Source organism: Elgaria multicarinata, chromosome 1 (genome assembly GCF_023053635.1).
Source record: "Elgaria multicarinata webbii isolate HBS135686 ecotype San Diego chromosome 1, rElgMul1.1.pri, whole genome shotgun sequence".
Lineage (NCBI taxonomy): Eukaryota > Metazoa > Chordata > Lepidosauria > Squamata > Anguidae > Elgaria > Elgaria multicarinata.
Genome location: NC_086171.1, coordinates 48452941 through 48466301, shown reverse-complemented (window position 1 = coordinate 48466301; position 13361 = coordinate 48452941). Strand labels below are relative to the sequence as shown.

Genomic DNA, 13361 nt, shown 5'->3' with positions numbered 1-13361 from the left:
TAGAATCATAGTAGAGTTGGAAGGGGCCTCTAAGGCCATCGAGTCCAACCCCCTGCTCAATGCAGGAATCCACCTGCATTGAGCATCCCTGTCCAGCTGTCTCTTGAAGGCCTCTACTGTGGGAGAGCCCACCACCTCCCTAGGTCACTGGTTCCATTGTCGTTCTCCTCTAACAGTCAGGAAGTTTTTCCTGATGTCCAGCCGGAATCTGGCTTCCTGTAACTTGAGCCTGTTATTCTGTGTCCTGCACTCTGGGATGATCGAGAAGAGATCCTGGCCCCTCCTCTGTGTGACAACCTTTCAAGTATTTAAAGAGTGCTTTCATGTTAATAGCTCCCAAGGAAGCCAGGATTTGGAAGCAAACTTCAATGTTGGCTTGTTTGGAAGTATGTATCAGGAAGCTAGAGTTTAGTTTCCTGGCTTGTTTGCTCACCTGAAGGAAGGAAAGAAGCTGTGTGCTAGTATTTGAAACTTGCGCATATCCTGGCTTGTTAAGCCAGGATTTGATTGTCTAATTGTAACCACTAATTTTAGCAAACCTAAAGAGCTGTGTGTGTAAATATATGCTCCCTAAGGAGAGTCACTTGAAGGAAGTTAAAACAATTTGATTTTAAATTTGACTAGGATTGTATCCATTCCGTTTGCCCAATTTGACTTGTATCATAGCCCTTCATTGCATTGCTAATTCAATTTTACGAAATAAGGTTAGAAGAGAAATTGTGGAAAACTATAGCAGTGGGGAAAAAGAATATCAAAAGCAAAAATTCCACTCCATATTACTGATTAGGGTGGTCAGGTGTTCAGGTGTGGGCAGAAAATAGTTCTCCAAATGTTTTGGTCTTCAGCTCCCAGCATTTCTGACTATTGGCTATGCTGGCAAAGGCTTCTGGGAGTTGAAGCCCAAAACATCTGGGAATTTACTTTCTGTCCACTCTTGCTCTATTTAAAGGGCTGTGCTGTCCAATTTTAGTTTAAAGATGATCAACCAGGAGGAGGCTACCAGGAGGGCCTTCTCTGCTGTGGCACCCTGGCTGTGGAATAAACTTCTTAAAGAGGTTTGCTTGGCACCTACACTATACTCTTTTAGATGCCTTTTAATTTTCTCAGCATTTTAGCAATCTAGCAACTTAATTTTAACTTTGCTGTTTTAAATTTGTATTTTAAATCTGTATTCATTGCTGCATTGCTGCTCGATTTTATCCTGGTTGTTTTTATATTGTATTTTATATTATGCTTTTATACTGTTTGTTTTCTATTTTGAATGGATTTTATGGTTTTAATTTTTGTAAACCGCCCAGAGAGCTTCGGCTATTGGGCGGTAAAAAAATGCATTAATTAAATAAACAAACCATAAAAAGTGTTGCCCATCAACAGTTAGCACCTGGGCAGCAGACTAAACATGTACTGTATTTCTATAACAACTATTTCTAAATTTGCATCTTTAACTATAAATTAACTTATGCAAAGTTTATACAAATGACTGCCATGTTTTTGTCCTATTTTTACTGATGAATTTCTTCTTTTTTGGCTATCCGATCACCAATGGAAATTTTTGACAAAAAATATATGAAATGTCTCCATGTACCTCTATCATGGTGAAGAATATTTCTGTAACTAAATTTTAATGACAGTGGCAACTAGGAAAGGTACAAATTACATTCTGAAAACAATGCATTACATTATTTTGATGTCATTTTGTGCTCCTTGGAGGAAAGTGGGATATAACTGTACTATTTGCAATGTTAAGTTTAAACATACTACCTAACAACTATGTTCATAAAAAGAAACTTGATTCATCCTTTATGTGTGTTTGCAGTAAGCTGATATAACATATGAGAAACAGTAAATATTGATGTTGTTGAGAGCATAGTAACCCTGAATTCTCCAGTTTGCAGATAGCCTTTTCCCAGTTTTGGTTAATTTAATCTAAATTTCAGTATCTTGGAAGTCATGTTTTCAATACAATATCCAACTATGAAAAGATATGGTTTACTTTTAGGACTAAGACTGTTCTATCCTCTCTCTACATGCATTATCTATCTAGCACGAACAAATCCTTAAAATGTAGCTCTGTTATGGTATATAAGAACATAAGAGCCCTATCTAGTCCAGGATTCTGTTCCCACGATGACCAATCAGATGCATGTGGAAAGCCCATAAGCAGGACATGAGTGCAATAGCACCCTTCTGCTTGTGTTCCCTAGCAGCTGGTCTGCTGAGGCATACTGCCTCTAATAGTGGCTGTAAAATATAGCCTTGATGGCTAGTAGCCCTATCCTCCATGAATTTGTCTAATTTCCTTTTAGAGCTACCCAGGTTGGTAGTCATCACTCCTATGGCTGCTTTTTAGTAAAATGCAAGCCACCCATACCTCTAGGTGTATAATTCTATTTTGGCCCTTAAGCCATCATGAAAAGTCTCTAATTTATGGTCTTCAACTGAAAATCTAAAATGTTCTAAATACCTTTTGATTGGATCTATTATGATGGATGGACTAAAGCCTTTAAAAAACCTCAAAGCACCTTTAAAACCCCAACTCTCACCCTCTACTTCAGCTTCGGAAAGGCACTTTCCTCACCAAATTCAGATATTCAGTCCCAGGAATCCTCACAATGGTCTTTCAAGCTGCCTATCAGCATAACAAAAGAGAGACCTTTAACAGCAAAGCAGACATCCATCAGCCCTGCAGCCTAAGTATTCCTTCCTTAACACCCAGCAACAGATTTATTTTAGCACTCCTATCCTTGCTCCCCATGCTTTTGTTGTACTACTACAATTTATCAAAAGGAGGAAGAAACAGGGGAAACTGTACACTTGTTGCTATTTAATATAACTTCACATTTATAGATCAGATAGAACATTAAAGCAATTCACATATATTATCAGATGAATCCTTACATTACTAACATCAAATAGTAGATGGGAAACTGATGCTGAAAAAAAGACCACCTAGTAAGGGCCAAAACAGGTGATGCGTTAAATGCAATTGCATTTAACATGTCTGTGTGTTTTTTCTTTAAAAACAGAAGCCATGGTGTGTGTGTGTGAGAGAGAGAGAAAGAGAGAGAGAGAGAGATCAGGATCAGTACCATGTGGGAAGGGATTATTAACCCTTCCCCTGTACCATAGTTCCAATAAAACTCTCTCTCGCACACACATACACACCAAAGCTGCTATTTGCCCTGGGAGGAAAGCTGCCATTGGAGCCTCCTTCCTGGAAAGGGGAGTAGGTGGAGCAATTTTCATTAGGGCTGCAGCATACATAGCAGATGAAACCTCTCCTTACAGTTTTAATCAGCCTGCCCCCCCCAGCTGTGATTTCTAAAAAATAAACACGCACACACATTAAAATGCAATCACAAATTTCATGTATCATCTGTTTTGTCCTTAAATGCTGGCCCCAGCCCAGCATCTCTGTGTGACCTGTTGAATGCAAATAGAACTCTCAACACGATCAGGAATCCTGTTTCCCCAAGAATCCTCGATTGCTCTGAGAATTCTTATTTATTTATTTATTTTATTTATTATAGCACTTTTATCCCAAGCTTTGATAGTGTTTTTCTTCATGTTCATGTTCTTTCTAGAGCAGTCCTTCTCTCATTGATACTTGTCCTTCTGAGATCCATTTGTTCATTGTATGGTTGAGTCGGGGATTCTCAGGTCTGAGCATTTCTACCAATCCCTAACAGAAAATGCCAGAGGGATCGAACACTACATTTTGTTTTTAAATAAGCATTTTATTAGCAAAATATGTTGACCTTGAAATGCGGTACTAAGTTGCTGTTATCTACTTCTGTGGAGAGGGGCAGTGTTGAATGATCTCTTACAGCTGCATTTTTCAAAACAGTAATTTAACTTTATTTTCCACACAGATGCAAAACAGTCACAAACTAACTATCATGTGCAGTGCTGACTAGTAAGTGTCTGTATTGTACAGTATTATTAACAATAAAGTAAGTTCTAGTAAACAACAATACGGTGAAGAAAAAGATGACTTCATTCAGTAGCAGAGGAAATTATAAACATCAACTGAGCAGCAATGTGCAACAGAACTTAGGAGATCTTATGAACACTGAATAATGCTTTGAGAGTTGTTTTGTTTACAAGTGTACCATAGCAGGAACTTAACATACAGATAAGACTCAATTATCAACTTCTGCTATTTTTGTCTCTCCCATCTTACAACATGACTTTTCCTCATTCTCAGGCTGAAAACAGGAAGGGTGATAATGAAGGAAAAGATGTTGGTACAGTGCTTGCATGTGGGGATCCTGTATGCATCCTGGACAAATATGAACATTTTCTGTGGAGCCTTTAATTTTTTCCTCCTTGCAATGATGTTGCAGAGTTAGAGAGGCAGGCTGGAAAGGGAGGCCTTGTCAGTGAGGTTGGCAGTGAAAGAAGCCTATTGCCAGCCAGAACACAGAAGGACATGGTCTGAAACCGTACCAGCAAGTGGTTTTGTTCTATAACTGCTGTTCCTTTACATCTTTGAAGCTAAGCATCTTAGGGAAGAGAACCAAAACAAACCAGGATTAAGCCCAGATAATGAGTTCAGATGTAACAACAAATCACCACTAAACACAAGCTGAGATTTACGAGCCACTTTCAACCCATGGTCCTGGTTCATATCATAGAATCATAGAATACTAGAGTTGAAAGGCGCCTATAAGGCCATCAAATCCAACCCCACTGCTCAATGCCAAATTTTAGCATTATGGGAATGAGCTGGAATGAGCCTAAGCAAGCCTCTGGCTCTCACAGTCCCCTTTTGCTCCTCCTGTGCGGTTGGGAGGACTGTGAAACTAAACTTCTAGGAGTCCTCTGGCCACACTGGAGGAGGAGAGGGGAAGGAGAGGCACATGTGTCTGGCTTGCTCCAGCTTTTGCACATAATGTTAAATCTAAGCCATGGTTTCAGAACATGGTTTGTTTGCCACAAACTATATTTCATACAAACAAGTCACAGCTAAGCTAAACAAGCCATGGTTTATATGAACAGTCAGTCTGTCTCTGCCACTGGATTCTCTTGCAACATTTTGAAACTGGGGCTAAACATTTTTCCTAATAACATATCTAGTAAACTGAACAAGTATATCAATTACAATCTCTTTTGCAAGTTACTTTCAAAACCGTCAGGAGGAAAGTATGGGTGTGGAGATGATATTGGGCACTACGGAATCAAGTTATTGCTGGATTATTTGTCTTGCAGATAGTAATTAATCTCTCTCCCTCTGACTCATGGCACCTGTATACCTAAAATAAACCTGACAAATATTTGCCCAATCTTTCAGTGAATGCTTCCAAGGAATCACCCTAAACAGCTTTTCCCAATGCTGGAAAGATCTTACAGTTCAACAGGTGACTATACTTTAAACCTATTCCTCTTGTTCTAGTCTCAGTACAGAAAGTAATAGTTGCCCCTTCTGTAAAGCACTATGCAAATTGATGACATTATATTATTATTAGTATTAGTATCATCAATAATTCAACATCCTATTAAAATAGTCAAGATGTTGTCCCTTTACTCTTGTTTTCTCTAATCTAAAGATAGCATTTATTTAGATTTCTAGTTCACTCTATCACAGGGGCTCAGGGCCTGTAGCAAACAAAACAGAACAGAAATTTCAGATATTTCACCACTTTTTGCTGACTCAACCCTGAGCCCCAAATGCCATCACAAACAGGCAGGTGTTGTAACACTTCCAAATGTTGGACTTCAGTAAGTCTAAAATAGTGGTGAGTCCAATAATTGGGGTACAGCCACAGAGTATTTAGTCTCTTAGGTCTTTCATCCTTTTGATTTATGGCATATTTGGACCAAATCTAGACCAAGAATCATCAAGATCTAGTCAAATTAATGTTTTAACTGAACACCTACCAATACTTCAGCCCTCAGATAGCTTAAAACTTTACTATCAGCACAGGTAAAATACATGATAGGCTCATGCTGGAGCCATCAATCATTTATTTATACAGCACCATATGGTGCTTGACAGAGTTTCATAAGTTTTTTTAAAAACACAACAACAGGTGTGTGCCATCTAGGAGTCTACAATCAAAGCATTCTGTCAGCCATCACTAAAATAAAGAATAATATATGCCAACCATATTAAGATACCAGACATAAAAGATCTCAGCACAGAAACAGAGAGTAGGCTCTGAATATTCCTGTCGTTGTTGTTTACATTTTTATACTGCTCAACAGCCAAGGCTCTGGGCAGTTTACAATTAAAACCATAGTATACAAAAATCAAGATTTAAACTTTAAAACTTTAAAAACGTCATATAAAACCAGAATAAGTTACAGTCCAGGGAAAGCTTGTCTCAGATATGTTTTCAGGAGGTGGTTGAAGGATATTACATTTTCCACCTCCAGAACTGCACGAGGGAGGGTTTTCATTAATTTTCAAAATACATAGACAAGAGAGGGTTTTCCAGAGGGTGGGTGCCACTACAGAGAAAGCCTGCCGAGGTTCTTCATGGTAACATACTGTTTGTCTTGGAATGACGAGCAGAGCCTCCTCTGGTGATCGTAAATGTTGCCTGGGTGTATATAGCGAAAGGCGATCTGCTAGGTATCCTGGTCCCAAGTTGTTTAGTGCTTCATAGGATAAAAGCATAACCTTGTATGTGCCTCAGTAGCTAACAGGCAGTCACTGCAGTTCTTTATGTTATGTTCCATTTAAATCTTATCACGCCCATTGAAAACCTTGTACTTTTTATAGATTAGGATTACACAACGATTATCTCTATTAATCTATCCAACTTCAAAGAAATCTCATGGAAGCTGGAAGTTTGTAAGAATTACAGTACAACTTTAAAATCTACTTAAATGATAATTACTATCTGCTTATTTGGAAGTTTTAGGAATTGAACAGAACAGTTTGACTCACTTGACAGCTAAACGTTACCCTGAGTATATACACTAAACCAGGAGACTGTAACACAGAGAAATAAGAGGCAATGCAGAACCAATCCACCAGCTCCACCGTAACACCACCCCCATGAAGTCTCTTCCTCCATCAGTAATCACTACCACCAGCCATTCCAGCAGGCTGTACAGAGGGAGATGATAAGGGAAACATAACCACTTCACCAGCTCTGCTGAAAGACTACTTCATTTTTTTCTTCTTCCCTCCTCATTCTTTTTTCCTTGTGTGTTATAGCTTTTTATGTCAGCCATGCCCAGAAACTTTTTGGTTGAGGAGCACAACAAAAATGCTACCTCATGGTGTAATCCTTTACAATGGCCTCATTCAGATAAAACACTAAACCATGGTTTAGCATTGGTCATGCACACTCCCACTGCTTGTCTGGCACAGCCACATGAAAGTATTTGGAAGCTTTCACTTCAGTTTTAGTTAAATGCAGCTTATTGCAATGTCCAAACCCAGACAAACTGTGGTTAATATCTGGTTATGATGTCTGGGTACAGATATAACATTACACTGCAGTTAATCTATTAAACAGCAGCTAATCAATTCAGATGTAATGCCAAACCACGGCTTGGTGCTATAGGAACAAACCTTGTACTTCCATGCTCCTTTCCCTTCCCTCACAACCCTTTGAGATGGGTTAAGCTAGGGGTGGGCAACTGTAGGAAGATGGGGGGGGGCATTTCTGCACCCTAAAGTAAATTAAACCAAACCAAAATTTGATGGCAAACTGTTCCATAGCTCTCAGTAATGTTAAAAGGGTTAAATTTAGTTTTACCCTTTTAGTGCTCTGTATTATTCTTTTCTTAAATCGGGGTAAGTTAGGGGTAGCATATTGCCCTTGGGTAGGCTGAGACAGTAAGTGAGACAAGGTCACACAGTGCACTTTGCGACAAACCATAGTTTGCATCCAAAGCAATGGACTCTGCTTTGTCTTACTCCCCAAGCTAGGATTGAAAATCATGGTGTGAAGCTGGCTTGTAATGGCAAACAGACCATAGATTGCACTATAGAAGCAGGAACTAATTGAACCTGAGTATATGAGGGGAGGTGGGGAACACAGGAGTTACTCCCACAGTGCCAAAACATGGTTTAGTGTTGCACTGATCCAGTTCTAAATCAGTAAGAAAGAGGTTCAAGCATTCAAGGTAAAAAGCTTTCCTTTATCTATTTATGATTCACTAAAGGCCCTTCCTGCTCTATTTGGAAAATTCTGCAACTAAGACAAAGTATCTAGTAAGGCTATTACTATCAAACTAAATTATTCCTCCCTCATACTAATGCTAAAAGGAAACTGTGTTGATCAGTTTTCATTTATTATGACTCCCCATCAACAGACAATGATTCAAACAATATTATATAATAATCTGAACAACTGGTTAGCCATGATGCTTAATATCTAAGTGTATTTAGAGAAAACAATGTAATTATATGATATCTCAGACTGATCTGCTGGCTAACATGTGCATAATATGTGTAATTTGTATGATTTATACCACTAGTACTGGTTTTGCAAAATTTGACTAACTTGGAATTTTGCTTTGACAAAATGTACAATTAGGCAGTCACTTGTGGAAAGTACAAATTGTCTCTCCCCCTTTGACTAGCTGCATGTTTACAGTAAACAAAAGCCCCTAATGTAAAGTGAGGGAATGCAATGGGTGAATAACAGCAAGATGCTAGAGACAACTAAGGACACTTCTCATTTAATTTGTAATCTATTTGCAAAATTACCGTTTTTCTGTTTTCAAGATAGCTTGCTTAGAAGGCATTAATTTAGACTAAATCATCAATTGGTAAGTGATTTAAAGTGATATTGTTAGACAATAAAGTTAAACTATATTCAAAATTGTACTTTCTAAAATAAGACAAATGCCTACCTGAACCAACAGGAGATGAACCAACACTGAGACTCTGTAGACTTCCATTCCTAAGCAATGTTGGAGATTTTTGCAAATTAGAGCTTGTTACACTTCCTGCAGCAGATGCCACAGATGATGTTGGAGAGGCAGAACAGACTGATAGGTGGGAAATATTCTCCTGACTTTTATTTCCTTTGGGCCTACCAGGCCCATGTTTACACTGCTTATTTCCTTTCCGTTTCTTTTCCTTTACAGTCTCATCTTCTGTCCCAGAGGATTGAACACGCTTGTATCCTGTTGATGTAAGGCTTGAATTACCCAACTCTCCAGGTGAGCTGTCAAAAATATTAGGCTGGGAGGCAACAGTTGAGGTTGAAGGGAGACCAATTAAGGAAGTAAAACAATTCACACCCCCTTCCTGGCTTCCAATCTCTCCTTTATGTACATCTTTGGTTGACAATGTCTGCTGGGAATGAATGTAGCTGTCATTGCGTAGATCCGAGTCTGTAAAACTCAAGAAGTCCTGGGGAGATTGAACTGAACTTCCAGAGGATGACTTTGTACTGCTGGGAGTTCCCAAAAAACTGCCTGAAGAAAGGGGGAAGGGGGGATGGTTGTTTAAAATAAAATGTGGTAATCTGTTAGCAAAGGTATAATAAAATACTGTAAAAACATTATTTTGCTGGTTCTGATCTTTGTGCCATCTAGGAAGAAAAGGAGGGGCATATCAGAGAAATAGAATAAAGGCACACTGCCTATTTCCCAGAGATACTTTGGCTAGATTCACACAACACGCTAACTTTCCATGAGTTATCATATTGTCTGAATGGAGTGCATTTTCCACAAGGTATTAACTATGCAGTGTGGTTTATTTTTCTCAAACAAGCCACTTTGAGAACACATGGTTTGTTGTTGGGTTGTTCAGGGTGTTTAACAAGCCACACTGCATGATTAACAAGCAACCCTGCAGAAAACATGCCAGGTTCAGACAACCCAATAACCCACCCTGCAGAAAAGTGCTGTGCTCAAACAACACAATAACCCACGGTTCAAGAACAACCCACACTGGGTGGGTTAGTCTGTTGTATGACTTCATTTCTTTCACATTTTAAGCAATAATGGGTGAGAGATTACAATTTTGAGGATTTTCTTTGGCAAGCTGAACAAAGCCTAAGTAGTAGTTAGACACAAAGTAAAATAGATGTTCTTAGCACTCTCTATTGTTACATTGATGCCAACGTTTAAATTGTTCTAAGGTATCCTGCCAATGAAAATCCTCCAAAAATGATAATCTCTCAGCTATTGCTTCCCTGGGGCAGAACTGATAAAAAAGAAAGAGATTAGAAACTTTGGGAAAGTGAGAACAGGCAGTACAACATAACTTTGCCCTGCACTGCCCTGGGCACAAAGATCAGGGCCCTGACTAAAGTAGAATATTACTCTACCCACTCCTCAAGGCAAATTTATATGAACTAAACATTTCTCAGAACACGTAATGCCAACAGAGCTTTTTTCCCTCTTAATTAGTAGTTCTACCAGTTTCAGTAAAACTACTTTAATGAACAAGTCCCCGCTCTTTAACTAAAAATTAATCACAAAGCTTTCTATAGCGATAAAGATCTTTCTACAGCACTCATAAATGAATCCTGCTTTTAAATACTTTGCATATGCTTAAAATAGTTTCAGTAATGAGGCTTACAAATAAAACTGTAAAAAAGGAGAAGTTTGGGATCTACTTAGAAGTCAGTGAGTCAAACTCCATTTACTGGTAATTTTTTTATTTTCTACTTCAAGGACTCAACGTACAGATGTACACGGACAGAACAGATAACATGTATCATATCCATGCTGGTAGAGGAGGTATTGGCAACTAGTGGTCCAGAGGCTTAAAGGTAGCTGTTAAATCAAGCTTCCTAAGGGGAACCATCTGACTTCACAGCTGCCAAAACCTTCCCTCCCTTTTAAGCTTCTTGAAACAGCTTGAAATAAATGCATGAGTGACTGGAGAGATACACTCTTCTCACGGATGCATTCCAATCTTTTCTTTCCCTCTGGGGAAGTTGTGGAAAGGGACACCAAAACATCAGTAAGAAAAAGGATCCTTCCTTACCACAGTATTTTCCGTCCTCCCAGGAAAGTGATCATAAAAGAGATAAATGCTGGGTCCATTAGAGAAACAAGAAAGCCTCTGTTCTCTGACTTTTTCCTACCAACTGACCTGTTTTAGGTAGGAGAGGAGGAGAATGCAGTAGGGAAAGTGGGTGGAGCTAACAAAGGAGCCTGCCAGTAAAAGTAACTGTTAACCAGGGTAGTAAAAACATGGTATTCCCAGTACGCTCCCAGAGTATAAGTTAGCATCCGGCACAACTAGAAAATTAGCCCACTATAGAGAAGGAAATGGACGGGGACAAATGCATTATATGTCTAACGTGTGCTTATTTAAACACTAATCCTTCAAATCTTCATCCCAGCCCTAACATGTTCCTATAACATGTTTTGTGTGTGTGTTCAGGGCAAATGCTATAGAAAATTCCAAAAGGAAGAAGATAATCACATTTCGTTTCTAAGAGTTCTATATCTTTCCTTATACAAAACATTCAATATTTTATATGAAATACACCTAGTCCAATCCTCAGTAAAATTTACTTCAATGGGGCTTATTGCCAGGTAAGTATCTACAACCTGGTCAGGCAATAAGGTGCCCTTCAGATGTTTTGGACTACAACTCCAAATTGAGGGGAGATGATAGCACTCTTCAAATATTTAAAAGGTTGTCACACAGAGGAGGGCCAGGATCTCTACTCGATCCTCCCAGAGTGCAGGACACAGAATAACGGGCTCAAGTTAAAGGAAGCCAGATTCCAGCTGGACATCAGGAAAAACTTCCTGATTGTTAGAGCAGTACGACAATGGAATCAGTTGCCTGGTGAGGTTGTGGCCTCTTCCACACTAGAGGCCTTCAAGAGGCAGCTGGACAACCATCTGTCAGGGATGCTTTAGGGTGGATTCCTGCATTGAGCAGCGGGTTGGACTTGATGGCCTTGTAGGCCCCTTCCAACTCTGCTATTCTATGATTCCCCTCACTAATCACTGTCCATGCTGCCTGGGGCCTCAAGCCAGCTAACCTTGCTCTGTATATAAAATGGATAGCATATGTAAATTTTTCCATTATTTCCATCCATTGGAAAAGGAGTTTTGAGCAGTGTACACACTATAATTATTCATTATTTCTAGTCCACTTGAAAAGCTGCCTTATAAACACAGTCAGACTACTGGTCTATGAAACCCAGCATTTTTTTTTACATAATATGACTAACAGCAGCTGTCCAAGGCCTTGGGCCTAGGTCTTTCCTAGCTCTGCAACCTGAAATCCTTGCAACTGGAGATGCCAGGGACTGAACCTAGTAGGACTTTTTGAAAAACATGTTATCCATCACTGATGTATAGCCCACTCTTCACAAACTTAGAATATGCAACAACAACTTTTAAAATAGGCAAAACTATAGCCAATTAAAATGATGGACACAAGTTTGAAGTCACAACCTGCACCTTTTCTTGCCAGCCAAATTCAAACAGCATTATACTCAGGCTCCAAATCTAAGAAGACTTCCAAAGTTATGGAGCAGTCATTGCGAGCAGTTCAAATAGCAAATGCGTGTACAGAAGCAAGTAATAGACTGTATGGCATTGCTTGTTTAATCTCTAAATGATAGATTGTAGAAGAGAAGTAAGCGCATATATGTTACTTATGAATGTCATGTCTAAAGCCAACTTTCATGTTATGCAGTGCCTATACATAATACATACATATATACACAGTATATGTTTTAAAATAAGCAAAGGCTGTGGGAAATTTAAGTATCAATTATATTAAATTAAATTACCCAAAACTTTGAATTATTTTAATATTTATGGTGATACACAGTAAATTAAATTAACAAAAAATAATCTAAGCAAAGTATATGATCTTATTCTCAACATATAGGCCAGGAGTCGAAGTGCCAGATATTGGGATTCCCCACCCGCTTCCAGCAGCCCCCTATATTGCCTGAAAACCAACCCCCTGAAGGCCAGAAGGCCATATAGTACAAGGGGGTGTCGCGAGAAAAGGCTAATCCAACAGTGCAATTCTGCTAGCATAAGTGATGCCATGTTAATTGAAACCAAATTCCAAACTATGCACAAGGGGAGATTCCAACTAAAGTTGTGCAGCCGCTTGTAGATCTTAGGTTTACAGAGTGGTCAGTAGAGCCTGCACAACCGCTTGTGCAATGAGAAAAGACTGCGGAGCTCCACAAATGCGGCAATTCCTTCTGCTAACGGTGTATTTGATTTACGCCTATGCATGCGTGGAAGTACTCTGCATGCATGCTTCTCTAAATCCCAGCAATAGATATGCTGACATTCAGTTTGAACACCAAACGTAACTTAGCATTCACAAATGTCTGCAAGTCAACAATTCCCCAGAGGACTTAACTTGCTAAGTATATAATTTGCCATCAAACATCAACACTCAATAACTAGCAAATATGAGATAACCTTTTTGTTAAGGTAGTTGTTGT

General features: G+C 39.1%; 1 protein-coding gene across 4 annotated transcripts in view; it reads right to left on the bottom strand.

Moving 5' to 3' along the window:
- MLLT10 (MLLT10 histone lysine methyltransferase DOT1L cofactor) overlaps window positions 1-13361 on the bottom strand; it is a 133150-nt gene that overhangs the window by 51006 nt on the left and 68783 nt on the right. For all 4 annotated transcript variants that reach the window (XM_063127683.1, XM_063127677.1, XM_063127689.1 and 1 more), the window contains one exon: window positions 8818-9387. In XM_063127683.1, coding sequence (XP_062983753.1) covers window positions 8818-9387 — 570 coding nt within the window. The remainder of the gene's footprint in view (window positions 1-8817; window positions 9388-13361) is intronic.